This window comes from Gymnoscopelus microlampas (assembly GCF_963454915.1).
Source record: "Gymnoscopelus microlampas genome assembly, chromosome: 14".
Taxonomy (NCBI): Eukaryota; Metazoa; Chordata; class Actinopteri; order Myctophiformes; family Myctophidae; genus Gymnoscopelus; species Gymnoscopelus microlampas.
In genome coordinates this window covers 14,796,811-14,808,955 of record NC_139951.1, presented here as the reverse complement: position 1 = coordinate 14,808,955, position 12,145 = coordinate 14,796,811, and the positions used below count along the sequence as shown (strand labels likewise).

General features: G+C 41.7%; 1 protein-coding gene across 1 annotated transcript in view; it reads right to left on the bottom strand.

Annotated features, from left to right (window-relative positions):
• LOC311060727 (SH3 and cysteine-rich domain-containing protein 2-like) overlaps window positions 1–12,145 on the bottom strand; it is a gene marked incomplete at both ends in the record, with an annotated part of 66,500 nt that overhangs the window by 18,162 nt on the left and 36,193 nt on the right. The window contains one exon of the mRNA XM_084079030.1: window positions 1,565–1,649. Coding sequence (XP_083935156.1) covers window positions 1,565–1,649 — 85 coding nt within the window. The remainder of the gene's footprint in view (window positions 1–1,564; window positions 1,650–12,145) is intronic.

Genomic DNA, 12,145 nt, shown 5'->3' with positions numbered 1-12,145 from the left:
TGTTCTTTATGAATTTGATGTCGACACCCACAAATGGTTGACTCTCAAGATTTCTGCATTTGTTCCAGAATCGAGGTGTGACCACTCAGCCTGTGTCTTGGGGAAGGTCATGTTTATCTATGGAGGATACAACCAGCTGACTGGATGCACTATTGACATCTACAAGTTGGACACCGCCACAATGGTCTGGTCTTTAATTAACACCAGAGGCATTAAGCCACCTGCTTCAGTATATCACTCCACCACAATCATCGGGACAAAGATGTTTGTATTTGGGGGGCACGGGGACCAGGCGGAATACTACAACAACATCAGTGTGTTTGACACAGAGACCAACAGGTGGCTGAGCACGCCTTCTGCACAGCTTCGTCCAGAAGGATGTATAGCTCATTCAGCCTTTGCCTACAAAGGAGAGCTGTACATATTTGGTGGTTACAGTCCTTCATGGCAATGGCAGTACAATGATCTGTGGAAGTTAAATTCCAACACCTTCTCCTGGAAGAAGGTTGAGCCCAAGGGGAAAGGCCAGGATTGGAGTTCTGGTGTGTGCTGTTGCATGGTGAGAGATCGTATCGTCCTCTTTGGAGGATACACAACCCATGGACGATACAGAAACCATCCACAGCCCATCTTACAGATCTTAGACCTAAGTCCTGCACTAAAGACGTTAAGCAAGCTAGCAGTTATTCAGTATGGTCTGCAGCTGTCTTGCCTCCCACAAAACATCAGGTGGGAACTGGCAGCCATGACAACAGAAACAGCATCACAGATTAAGACTCTAACATATAATACTCTAATATGTGATACTTTTCTGTTGTCATTAATGTGTAACACAGGACTATAAGGAACTGGCAATGACAAGAGTAACATAAGAAGGAAAGAATGAAAATAAACAGAGTACCCTCGCCTAAACAAAGTAAGAAAAAAAAGAAAGGAATAAAAACTGTTACAGGAGTTCATATGGTGTGATATGAGATGGTTTATGAGATTACCATAAACAAAAATTATCATTATTTAGTTAATATCCCTTGCAAGCGATCAATAACTGTAAAGGATGTTGTATTCCTGGCACAGGTTCAGAGCAGTGTTGACAGTTTGTATTGTGGACATCATGGGTGGGCAGGAAAAAAAAAATGTTTTAGTTTAGTAACTAATTACCCTATAAAAAAAAAGAAAACGCTGTCCCAAACAAACAAACAAGGATAAATGACTAAGTAAAGCAATGAAGCAAGAAATATACATTTATTTATTTGTTACAATCTGTGTCTTTATTTACCTATACAATACCTATGCAGAGCTGTGTTTGAATATTAATTAGGTCTAGTAACGGCGACCCGTCGTTACAGCTTATTTTCAGAGACACACACACACACACACACACACACACACACACACACACACACACACACACACACACACACACACACACACACACACACACACACACACACACACACACACACACACACACAACCACACACAAAGTCAACAGTGCACAGTGGTGGATGTCACAGCTATCTGTCACGTGGAGATATCCAGCTCGGCTGGAGGTGCTCTCACTCACCTTGGGCAGCAGGCACCTCTGTGACCACCCCCAATGGATCACTGGTCAGCAGAGGAGAGCTGAAGTTGCGCCTAAAGGCCCCCGTCTGTGAGAGACACACACACACACACACACACACACACACACACACACACACACACACACACACACACACACACACACACACACACACACACACAAAACATACATTAACCACTTTAGCCCTATTTCATACCTATAGGCTATTTGAAAATAGCCGATCTACAAGCGCACAACGTGTCGCATCGCAACGCGTTGTGAGCTTGTAGATCTGCTATTTTCAAACATTTTATTTTTGGTACTTTAAGTACATTTTGATACACTTTTGTACTTTTACTCAAGTACATTTTTTATTCCAGACTTTTACTTGTAACAGAATACATCTACATTGCAGTATTGATACTTTTACTCAAGTAAAACACACACACACACACACACACACGCAAACACACACACACGCACACACGCACGCACACATTCACGCGTGTAGACATTCAGACACACAGACAGGAAGACGATGGGAGAACAGAGAAGGAACAAAGGAGGAGAAATGTTATTTGAGACTGAAATGTAAAACCCAACTTCCTCCTTTCGCTTGTTCCTGTCATTGTAAGACAATATTGCCTTGTGGCTTTCCTGGGGGAAGTGTGTGTGTGTGTGTGTGTGTGTGTGTGTGTGTGTGTGTGTACGATGCTGTCACTGTGTGGCAGCTCAGTGCTGGCTAGAGACAGGCTACTGGGCAAGCTGAGAGGTGGAATGCTGTGCTGTAGCATGCTGCTAACTGACGAGTTACTGTGGTTGGGTTGCTTCATTTGCTGTATAAGGGATTGAGTTGGAAAGAAATCAGCATTGTGATACCAATTTGCCAGTAATACGAATATTCACATTATCACTATTCACATTATCCCTGTTGATCACAAGTTGTAACCTGATGGAAGTAAAGTGACATTTTCTGATGGGATACGTCCATTTTTCAATACTTTATACTTCTACTCCACTACATCTCAGAATATTGCAAATATTGCGCTTTTCACTCCACTGCAATTATTTGAAAACGTTCTCTACAAGTTACTTTGTACATTTAGATTGTTATTACGAAACGTACTGCCGCATGTCGTCCTGTGCGTGCACGTTGTGCTCACTTGCAAGAACATTATTCCATGTAGATCCCTCTCAACCAAAGCAGAATAGGGACAGAACCTTTCATGTCTGTGTCTGTAAGCCCTGTATTTCTTTTTTTACATTTTTGAACAAATTAAGCCTATAATGACTTCCCCAAAATAGGGACTCCAGGTTGAAAGTCGTTAATTATTGTGAAGTTCATAAGGTTGCCAGCGTGACACCAGGTTTTTTTGGCAGAGAGGTGAAGGTAATAATCCCAACATCGCCAGGCAGACTCTGGCTGGCAATCATCTCCTCTCTCTGCCCTTGATTTCTTGTTATTATCCTATTTAATATAGAAAAACAATACCTACTGTAACAACAACTCAACCAGTAACACCATCAGATAAAGATTCACAATGCAAACAAGGGTTTGTGTTCAATATGATATGAGTAATGGATGACAAGGTACAGTATCTGTCTTTTTATAAAGACAAATCTTTTCATTATTCAGGAACATTATTTATGTTGGTGGCCAAGTAACCTTTGAATTACACTTGTCCTTTTTTTTAAAAACTCCCAGCCAGGTCCTGAGGTATAATGATTTGTAACCTCTGTACAAACCTTTTGACAGATAGACTAATGGTCCTATTTATTGTAAACAGTGTCTTGAAACAATATTCCCCTTTGATGTAGCACTTTCATCTGTATGACTGTAACAGGTTCAATGGTTAGAGGACAGACACTACCAGCGTTCTGGATCAAGGTTCTCTTTATATTACAGTGGGTTACTTAACCCATTAAGAACCAGGAACGCATCTGTGTGTCATTTTTAGATTTCTTTGGGCTATTCAAAAATAGCAGATATACAAGCTCATAGTGCGGCACTGAGTGCCGAATCGACATGCGGCAAATCGTTAAAATTTGTGCAAATCTTTTGAATATATATATATATTTTTTTTTAAAGCGAACATTTTTAACTCAAATCTTTGCTTCTGGGGGTCCCTGGAACAACATATTTTGAGTTGGGGGTCCACGGCCAAATACATATAATTGTGGGAGGTCCTTGACATGAAAAACGTTTGAGAACCACTGATTATAGAAACATACCTTTTTGTCAAAAAACTTTTTTTTTTCTATTTAGAAGACATTTGTAGAATCCCCCATAAGCAAAGATTTAAGTTGAAAATGTTAGCTTTAAAAATGTGTATTCAAAGATTTGCACAAAATTATGTTCAAGATTTTTTTTTTAAATAGCAGATCTACAAGCTCATAGCACGGCATATCTGCTTATTTTGAACAGCCAAAGAAATCTTTAAAAATTAGACATATGCGTTCCCGGTCTAAACGGGTTAAACCCCACTCACGCTGCTTTGCCCTATCAATTTACAACTTAGGCATTTAGCAGATGCTCTTATCCAGAGCGACTTACAAGTGCGAGATCAGAATGTGCAGAGTAAGCACGAACTCTAAATAAACAAGGTAAATCATCAGAGTGCAGAAAGAGCAGTGTGTAGTGCCTAAAAAAAACTAGTATCCCACGTAAAACAATGAACCTAGCATCTGTCTAAATGTTGTTACGTACAGTATGTGTTGATGTTAACGAGTTCCTAATTGGCCAGGGCATTGTACTTGGTGTAGTGTTTGATATCCACAATCTTAACATACTCGCAAAACTCTTGCAGACTAATACACTTTCTTGCGAAAAGAGCCCACAACGAGTAGGATGTTTTCCTCGTCGCCAAACGTAGTGTTTGATATCCACAATCTTAACATACAAACACACGGAGACAGGACCGCCTTTTACCGTCTTTACTTGTGTCCTCTTTTATAATCATCCAACAGCTGTGTGCATTTAATCACATACTATTGTCTTCATCACATACACCTGTGTCTTACATCCTGGTACCAAATACAATCAGTACACTACACTTGGTCCACACTGTTTCCCCCTCTACACAACCTCTTCGCCGGAAATAGATGATCTATTCTACCTGATCACAGCGTGTCGCAATGCGACTACTTGTGAGCTTGTAGATCGGCTATTTCCGGCGAATGTCCCCCCCCCCCCCCCCCCGAGAATAGGCATGCTAGGGTTCAGGTTAAAGTTGTATACAGTTAAATATTTCAAAAAGGTATACAACATATTTGATGAATATTCAGGGGTTTACTTCCTTGACCTTGTCCTACTGGCACTGCGCACGTACGCGCACGCATGCACGTACACGCACGCACGCACGCACGCACGCACGCACGCACGCAACTTCTACATACCTCACCCCATAGGCACGCCACATGACATTTCTAATTATTCCCTGCTAGAGTTGAACGAGAGTCTTTTCCTTGTACACTAATGCAAACAAATCTGTCATCACCACAGGCTAAAGTGGACCCGATATTGGTGGGTGACTGTTCAGGGACCCATGAAGGATTTGGGCACGCTGAAAAATTGCTAAAGTTATTCCAAAGTCAAATAATACTTCAAGGCACACAGAGGGGCTCTGGTGGCTGCATTTCGTGATGTAACAATACGGGCTCTAGAGAGAAGTCACTCATGAGGACATCATGATAATATCACTATCTACAGTATACTGTGTGTACCCTGGGCCCTGTGTACCCTCTGGTTCCAAAGATACCAACCCTCCACAGTCAGCACTGGTTCATAGGATCACTTGGAACTTTTCCACAGATCTTTTCTCTCAAATGTAACACAGAGTTTGCAGGCAAGACCAAATGCAACACCAAGCCAAGATCTAACTCCCATCCCAACCAAACATAGCCTGACGATTTTCATTTCGTTTCACTCCATTATTCAGGCTGAACATATTTTCTTGATGGGCGTGGCTAGCGATTCAGGGGCTGGAGCCAGGCTAAACCAAAGCTCCTTTCAGAATAGCATGACGGTTATGTGATTCATAGGGCTGTAGCATTAAGTCCGGACTCAAGACCGTATCTTGTCTTGGACCAGAGGACTGAACATTTTTTTTTGTGCTCATTTCTGCAAAGTTGGCTACTGCAGCTTTTAGCTTGGGGTGCTATTTTGTTTTTGGTTCATTTTTTCAGATTTTGTTTTACTAGAGGGCTTAATATTAATTAATCACACATGTATATTACTTAATTATTTGAGCAATTTATGCCGATTTTTTTTTTTTTCCTATTTATTTCTTTTTTCTCCAAGTACTGCATACTAGTGGGGGTAATTACATATTTTGAACACAGAGCATTATGTAATAGGCCTAATCATCTCATCATCATTTGAGTTGGGCCTCAGAAGGCAGGTAATTATTTTGGAACTCCAAGAAGATGTCACTTCATGAAACTATTAACATTAATGCACTCATATGTATTCCAGTCATAATAATGACCTTTAAGCTGACAGCATATACCTTTTCAGAACAAGTTCACTGAGGACAAAATTGCTTCATAAAATTGCTCCGCTTTGACTGCAGAACATTAGACCCCGAACATTGTATACAGCATTGGTTCTCAAAGTGGGGTCCGGGGACCCCCAGGGGTCCTTGGGGGGATACCAGGGGGTCCCCAGCTAAATTTTGTTAATAAAGCGTCACAATCATTTGAACCCCTTTATCCATATTTTATACTTTGGCTATTCAAAAATAGCAGATATACAAGCTCATAGCGCGGCACCGAGTGCCGCGCTATGAGCTTGTAGATCTGCTATTTTTGAAAAATTTAGAAAATGTGTGCAAATCTTTTAACACAAATCTTTGCTTCTGGGGGGTCCCTGTTACAAAACATTTTCAGGTGGGGGTCCGCGGCCACATACATAATCAATTTGAGGGTCCTTGGCACGCAACACACACAGCACTAGAACGGTCATTTTGCGACCAGGACGTGATTGTGGAAATGCAACAAAGACTTTCTGACCAGTCACCCACAATGTTCACATTTCTGTCTCTGGCGATGTCCGCCTATAGTCAGCAAGTCCCGGAGGTGCAAGAACTGCCGATACAAACTTCGCCAAAGCGATGTGTTGTTTATTTTCCTCCCCAGTGATGTAATTATGTTCTTATTCCCTATAGCCGAACTTAGTTTCGGCAAGAAGTATGCTGCAGCTGCAGCATTTATTTGCCATGGCAGAACATCCACACCCACTTTGAGAGAAATATTGTCTGGAGTAATTATCTTTATACAGGGATTTTCTCTCTTGCCAAACAGTATTACGTCAAGACCGACACCAAAGGGGAGGCGAGACCAATTCAAGATTTCTCTGCCTCCATCCCATAAAGCAGCCCTCTTCTCTGCCTACAAGAACAATTTACATTTAGCAGACGCTCTTATCCAGAGCAACTTGCAATACAGGGTGAATAATCACATACATAGAATGCAGAGAGAACAGTGTAGTGCGTCAAGAAACTAGGATACCAGGTAAACGATGAACCTATCATATGTCTAAGCAACATGCTATCTAAATAACAGTATGTACATTGGAGCTATATGATGGATGACTATGAGATAAACAACATGCATCTAAATCAGTGGTTCTCAAACTTTTTGATGTCAAGGACCCCCAAATTGACACTTGTTAGCCCGCGGACCCCCATTTGAAAAGATATGCCAAGGACCCCCATAAGAGAGTATTTTTACGGCTCTAGCAGTGATTTTCAAACATTTTAATTACAAGGACCCCCCAGTTTGACATGCATTTTAGGCTACGGACACCCATTTAATGGCATTTCTATCTCTAGGACCCCAATTTATATTGTAAAATCAATGTTAATTAACTCTGAGAGTGTACAAATGGAACCTGGTTCCATTTGTGCACTCTCAGAGTTACAAAACCACAAGGGTCCATTTGGTTCCTAACTATCATTTTGCTGGGGACCCCCTGGAACTCCCTCACGGACCCCAGGGGGTCCCCGGACCCCACTTTGAGAACCACTGATCTAAATTACATTCTGTGCATTGAAACCATGAGATACCAGGTAATCAAAGACCCCAGCCTCTGTCTAAATATCATTAACGTTTGCGGTAGAGAAAAACTCAAACGAAAGACATGAGAACGAGTGACCAAAGATTTATGTATGCATAGTAGCTACTGTATATCTTTGTCAGTCCCGGGCATAAATCGAGAGAGAAGGTGGAAAGAAGGGAGAGTGAAGTGGCAGTAGGGGGTGAGGTGGAGTCTGAAGAGGTGAGTCTTCAGACTACTCCATCCATCCATCTAACCAACCAAGCAGCACTCTTCTCTGCATGCATGCCTGCATCCAATCAATCAATCAAAGTTTACTTTATATAGCACGTTTCATACATCAAGCGCGGTTCAATGTGCTTCACAGAATAGCTTTAGAAATAAAGATGAAAAAACCCTGGAGGATAAAAAAAAAAACAATAAAATAAAAATAAAGAAAACTAGAGTAATGCAGAAACCTAGGTAAAAGTAATACTAAAAAGGTGTGTCTTAAAGAGATAGTTCACTTCTAAAATGACTTTTTTTCTATGGATTAGTCACCCCATGGAGACTTGAATTCATGGATATTGTTTTGTTTTTGTCACATTCCTAAGCCAATAATTTGATGACCAGCGGACCGGCAGGCAGTGGTTCCGGTAGGAGACACAAAGGAGACTCTTTGTGTCTCCTACCGGAACCGCTGCCGGTCATCAAATTATCAGCTTAGGAATGCGACAAAAACTAAAAAATATCCATGAATTCAAGTCTCCATGGGGTGACTAATCCATAGAAAAAAAACTCATTTTGGGGGTGAACTATCCCTTTTCGATTTCTTTTTAAAAATGTCAACTGATTCGGTGACCCGCAGAGCTTCCAGCAGGCTGTTCCAAAGGCTAGGACCATAGCAGCGAAAGGCCGCTTAATCCCCATGCCTTTTTGTGCTATAGCCTCTGGAACATGGATCCACCCATCCACCCATCCATGCAGGCACTCTGTTCTGCCTCCACCATCCCATCCATCCATCCACCCATGCAGCACTGTTCCGTGCCTCCTGGCCATGGATGTATTGCTGCTGGCTGTCCCACAGTGCTGTGACCTTTCCACTGCTGCTGAGAACTGCGGAGTCACTCCATCTGCTCTGGCATGTGTTGAAAACTCATCTCTTTAAGGAACAATTGGGCTGCCCCTCCTCCTCGCCCTCTCCGTTTACCTTTGTCCTCTACGGGAACTTGATTCCTATTGCTTTATCTGCCACGTCTTTTTTATTCCAGTCCACGCGCAGAGTCACCCTGGATAAGAACGTCCGGGAACGCGTCTACAAAATGTCTTCTAAATCTTAACAGTTGGCCTGGGCCGTAGTGTGACGGTCCAGGCACCCTGGGCTGCAATGCCAGGGTTCAACTCCCGTTCCTGATGCCCTTTGCTGTGTCCCCCCCCCCCCCCCCCATCTCTCTCCCCATTTCCTATCAGCCTACTTTCACTATCCCTCTCTAAATAAAGGCATTAAAACATATACATTAAAAACAAAATCCCAATAGTTTTCTGAAAACCGTATGTTGCTATAATATCGGTGGTTCTCAAACTTTTTCATGTCAAGGACCCCCCACAATTATATGTATTTGGTCGCGGACCCCCATCTCAAAATATTTTGTTCCATTGCAACGCAATAATGTGATTATTTCCCACTCTGCGTTTTTTACGCGTTAATCTACAGTGGCGCTGGAACTATGGGGCTATAGTGGTGGTGGGAGGGAGAAAAAATGTAAATCAAATTTAAAGTATGTATACACACATATACATTAAAACAATAATGTATTTAACTTTGGGGAATAAAATATTTGTTTAAAAAGGTGCTGCTCAAACAATCGTTTCTCTTCAGTGTGCAGTTGTTTTTCCAGGCTGTTGTGTGCTTGTCGTTGTGCTCATTGTTACGCCGTTGTGTGGGGGGAAAAAAATAAAAATAAACAATCGCAAAGCACGCACGCGGGCCCCCCCGCCCAGCCCAGCCCAGCCCCCTTTGGAATAAATGACTTCCAGCGCCACTGTCCATCTCAGCTGTTTAGATGATTCTATATAGAATGGACAGTTCACTTTAATAACCTTGTTTTCATGTGTGTGTGTGTGGTGGCGGAACAAGCCAACGCGGGGCGGTCACCGCTGGTGCTATAGCAGCAGCTACAGAGCTATTTGTTATTTCATTTTATCTTTAAGTCACGGGTGGGCCCCAAAATGTCTCTGGGCCAGAACGTAACGGCGTCCCCTGAGTGTGTCTGTGTGGGTCTCTGGTGATGTTCGCCTAGTCAGAAAGTCTCTGAGGCGCAAGAACTGCCGATATAAACTTCGGCAAAGCAACGTGTTGTTTATTTTCTCCCCAGTGGTGTAATTATGTTCTTATTCCCTAGCCGAACTTATAGTTTCGGCAAGAAGTATGTCGACCGGCAATTTTCAACAAAAGTTTTCCTCACAATAACAGAAAACTGAAAATAAACTAGTGTAGAGCCCTGAGGGACTCCGGTCAACTATATGGGGTTTAAAGGGGAATACTACTCCTTTTCAACATTGAACTATATGTCTGTAATACACCTTAGAGCTGTAGTGTGGAAATAAGAAACCCCCCCCCCCCTTCTATGTTGCCTAGAACTGGAGAATTGATTGAGGTCATGTGATCAGTGACATACGCATGGTGTACTTTTGGCTCCGCCCTCTAGGCTGCTGCATTCACTAGAATGGGGAATCTGAAACAGTGCGACTTGTAGTAGTTTAGAATGGCATTATGGTTATATATCACATTTCACAAGACATAGCACTTGTAGATAATAGAAATCAATTGGCTGAAAATGCTCTAATAAGTCTTAACGTTATATTCAAGACACACTGTTTCAGCTGGAAGACACTGTGCGTGGTATTCTCCTTTAAGTGGTTAAGACATTTGACGAGGGTTAACGTTGTGATTAAGGTTAGACTCTCTAACTAAAGCCACATAATGCAATCAGATTACTTATACACATACACTATAGGCTGTAGTATATCGCCTATAGTGATCGCTTGACAATGAAACATGTTTTGGTGCATATGAAAGCAGCTTGTAGGACAGAGAGACAGAGGAACAGATAGCAGAAAACGAGGGCGAGAGAGGGTGAAATCTGCCAGTGCACTGATCCAGACCAACTCTACTTCTCCATCATTCATATGCTGCATCCCACTGAGCGTGTGGGTTAGATGCCAAACCACAGCCTATCAACACTGACCTGAATTCAACCCATTAAGGCCTGTGGCCGATTCTACAAAATGTCTTCTAAATCCCAACAGTTTTTAGAAAAAAACGTAATGTTGCTAAAATATCAGTGGTTCTCAAACTTTTTCAAGTCAAGGACCCCCAAAATGACATGTATTTGGTTGCGGACCCCCATCTCAAAATATTTTGTGCCAGGGACTCCGAGAAGCAAAGATTTGAGTTACAAATGTTCGCTTATATAAGCTATGAGCTTGTATATCTGGTATTTTTGAATAGCCAAAGTATAAAATATGGATAAAATAACCCCCTGGGGAGCCCCTGGAACCCCCCCAAAGACCACTGGTGGTCCCCGGACCACTGGTTGAGAACCACTGCCCTAATCAACGCTGCCCTGAATTTAATGAGGCAGTCAAAAAATTGGAGCCAAATACCTTCCGGTCACAAAACTGGACAGCCTCACAAGTGCCCCTCGTCTGAGCTTAGTTCAGCACTTTTTGGTAATTAGCTGTTTCAAAGGACATGCAAAGTGAAAACGGCACTAAGTGGAGCTTTGATTCTACTTTGAATGTACAAATGTATCCAAATTTAGACCTTTATGGTTCCATTTGGGTTGGGAGTTGCAAATGGACAGTGGTGGGAAAAGTACTCAAATGTTTTACTTAAGTAAAAGTACCAATACTGCAATATAGAAATAATCTGCTGCTACAAGTAAAAGTCCAGAATCAAAAATGTACTTCAGTAAACGTACAAAAGTATTGGCATCAAAATGTACTTAAAGTACCAAGAGTAAAAGTACTAGAATATTTGAACATAGCAGATCTACAAGCTCACAACGCGTCGCAATGCGACGCGTTGTGAGCTTGTAGATCGGCTATTTTCAAATAGCTTGTGTATAAAATAGGGCTAAAGTGGTTAATGTATGTTTTATAATATCATAATTTATATATGAAAAGTAACTATGACTAATGTTTTCAAATAATTGTAGTAGAGTAAAAGTACAATATTTGCCTCTGAGATGTAGCGGAGTAGAAGTAAAAGTATTGGAATTTGGAAATACTCAAGTAAAGTACAAATACCTCAAAATTGTACATAAGTACAGTACTTAATTGAATATACTTAGTTACTTTCCACCACTGCAAATGGATAAATTAACGCTGCATAGCAAAGAGTGACACGGCATCTCTCAGCAGTCTTTATTTATTTTTTATTCAATTATGGAACCTATGTGCCATAGAGCTCTTGGTCTCCATAACCTTGATGAAATTGTCTGTCAGGAACTTTAATCTACAAGATCTACGAGACTCGCAGTAAGGCT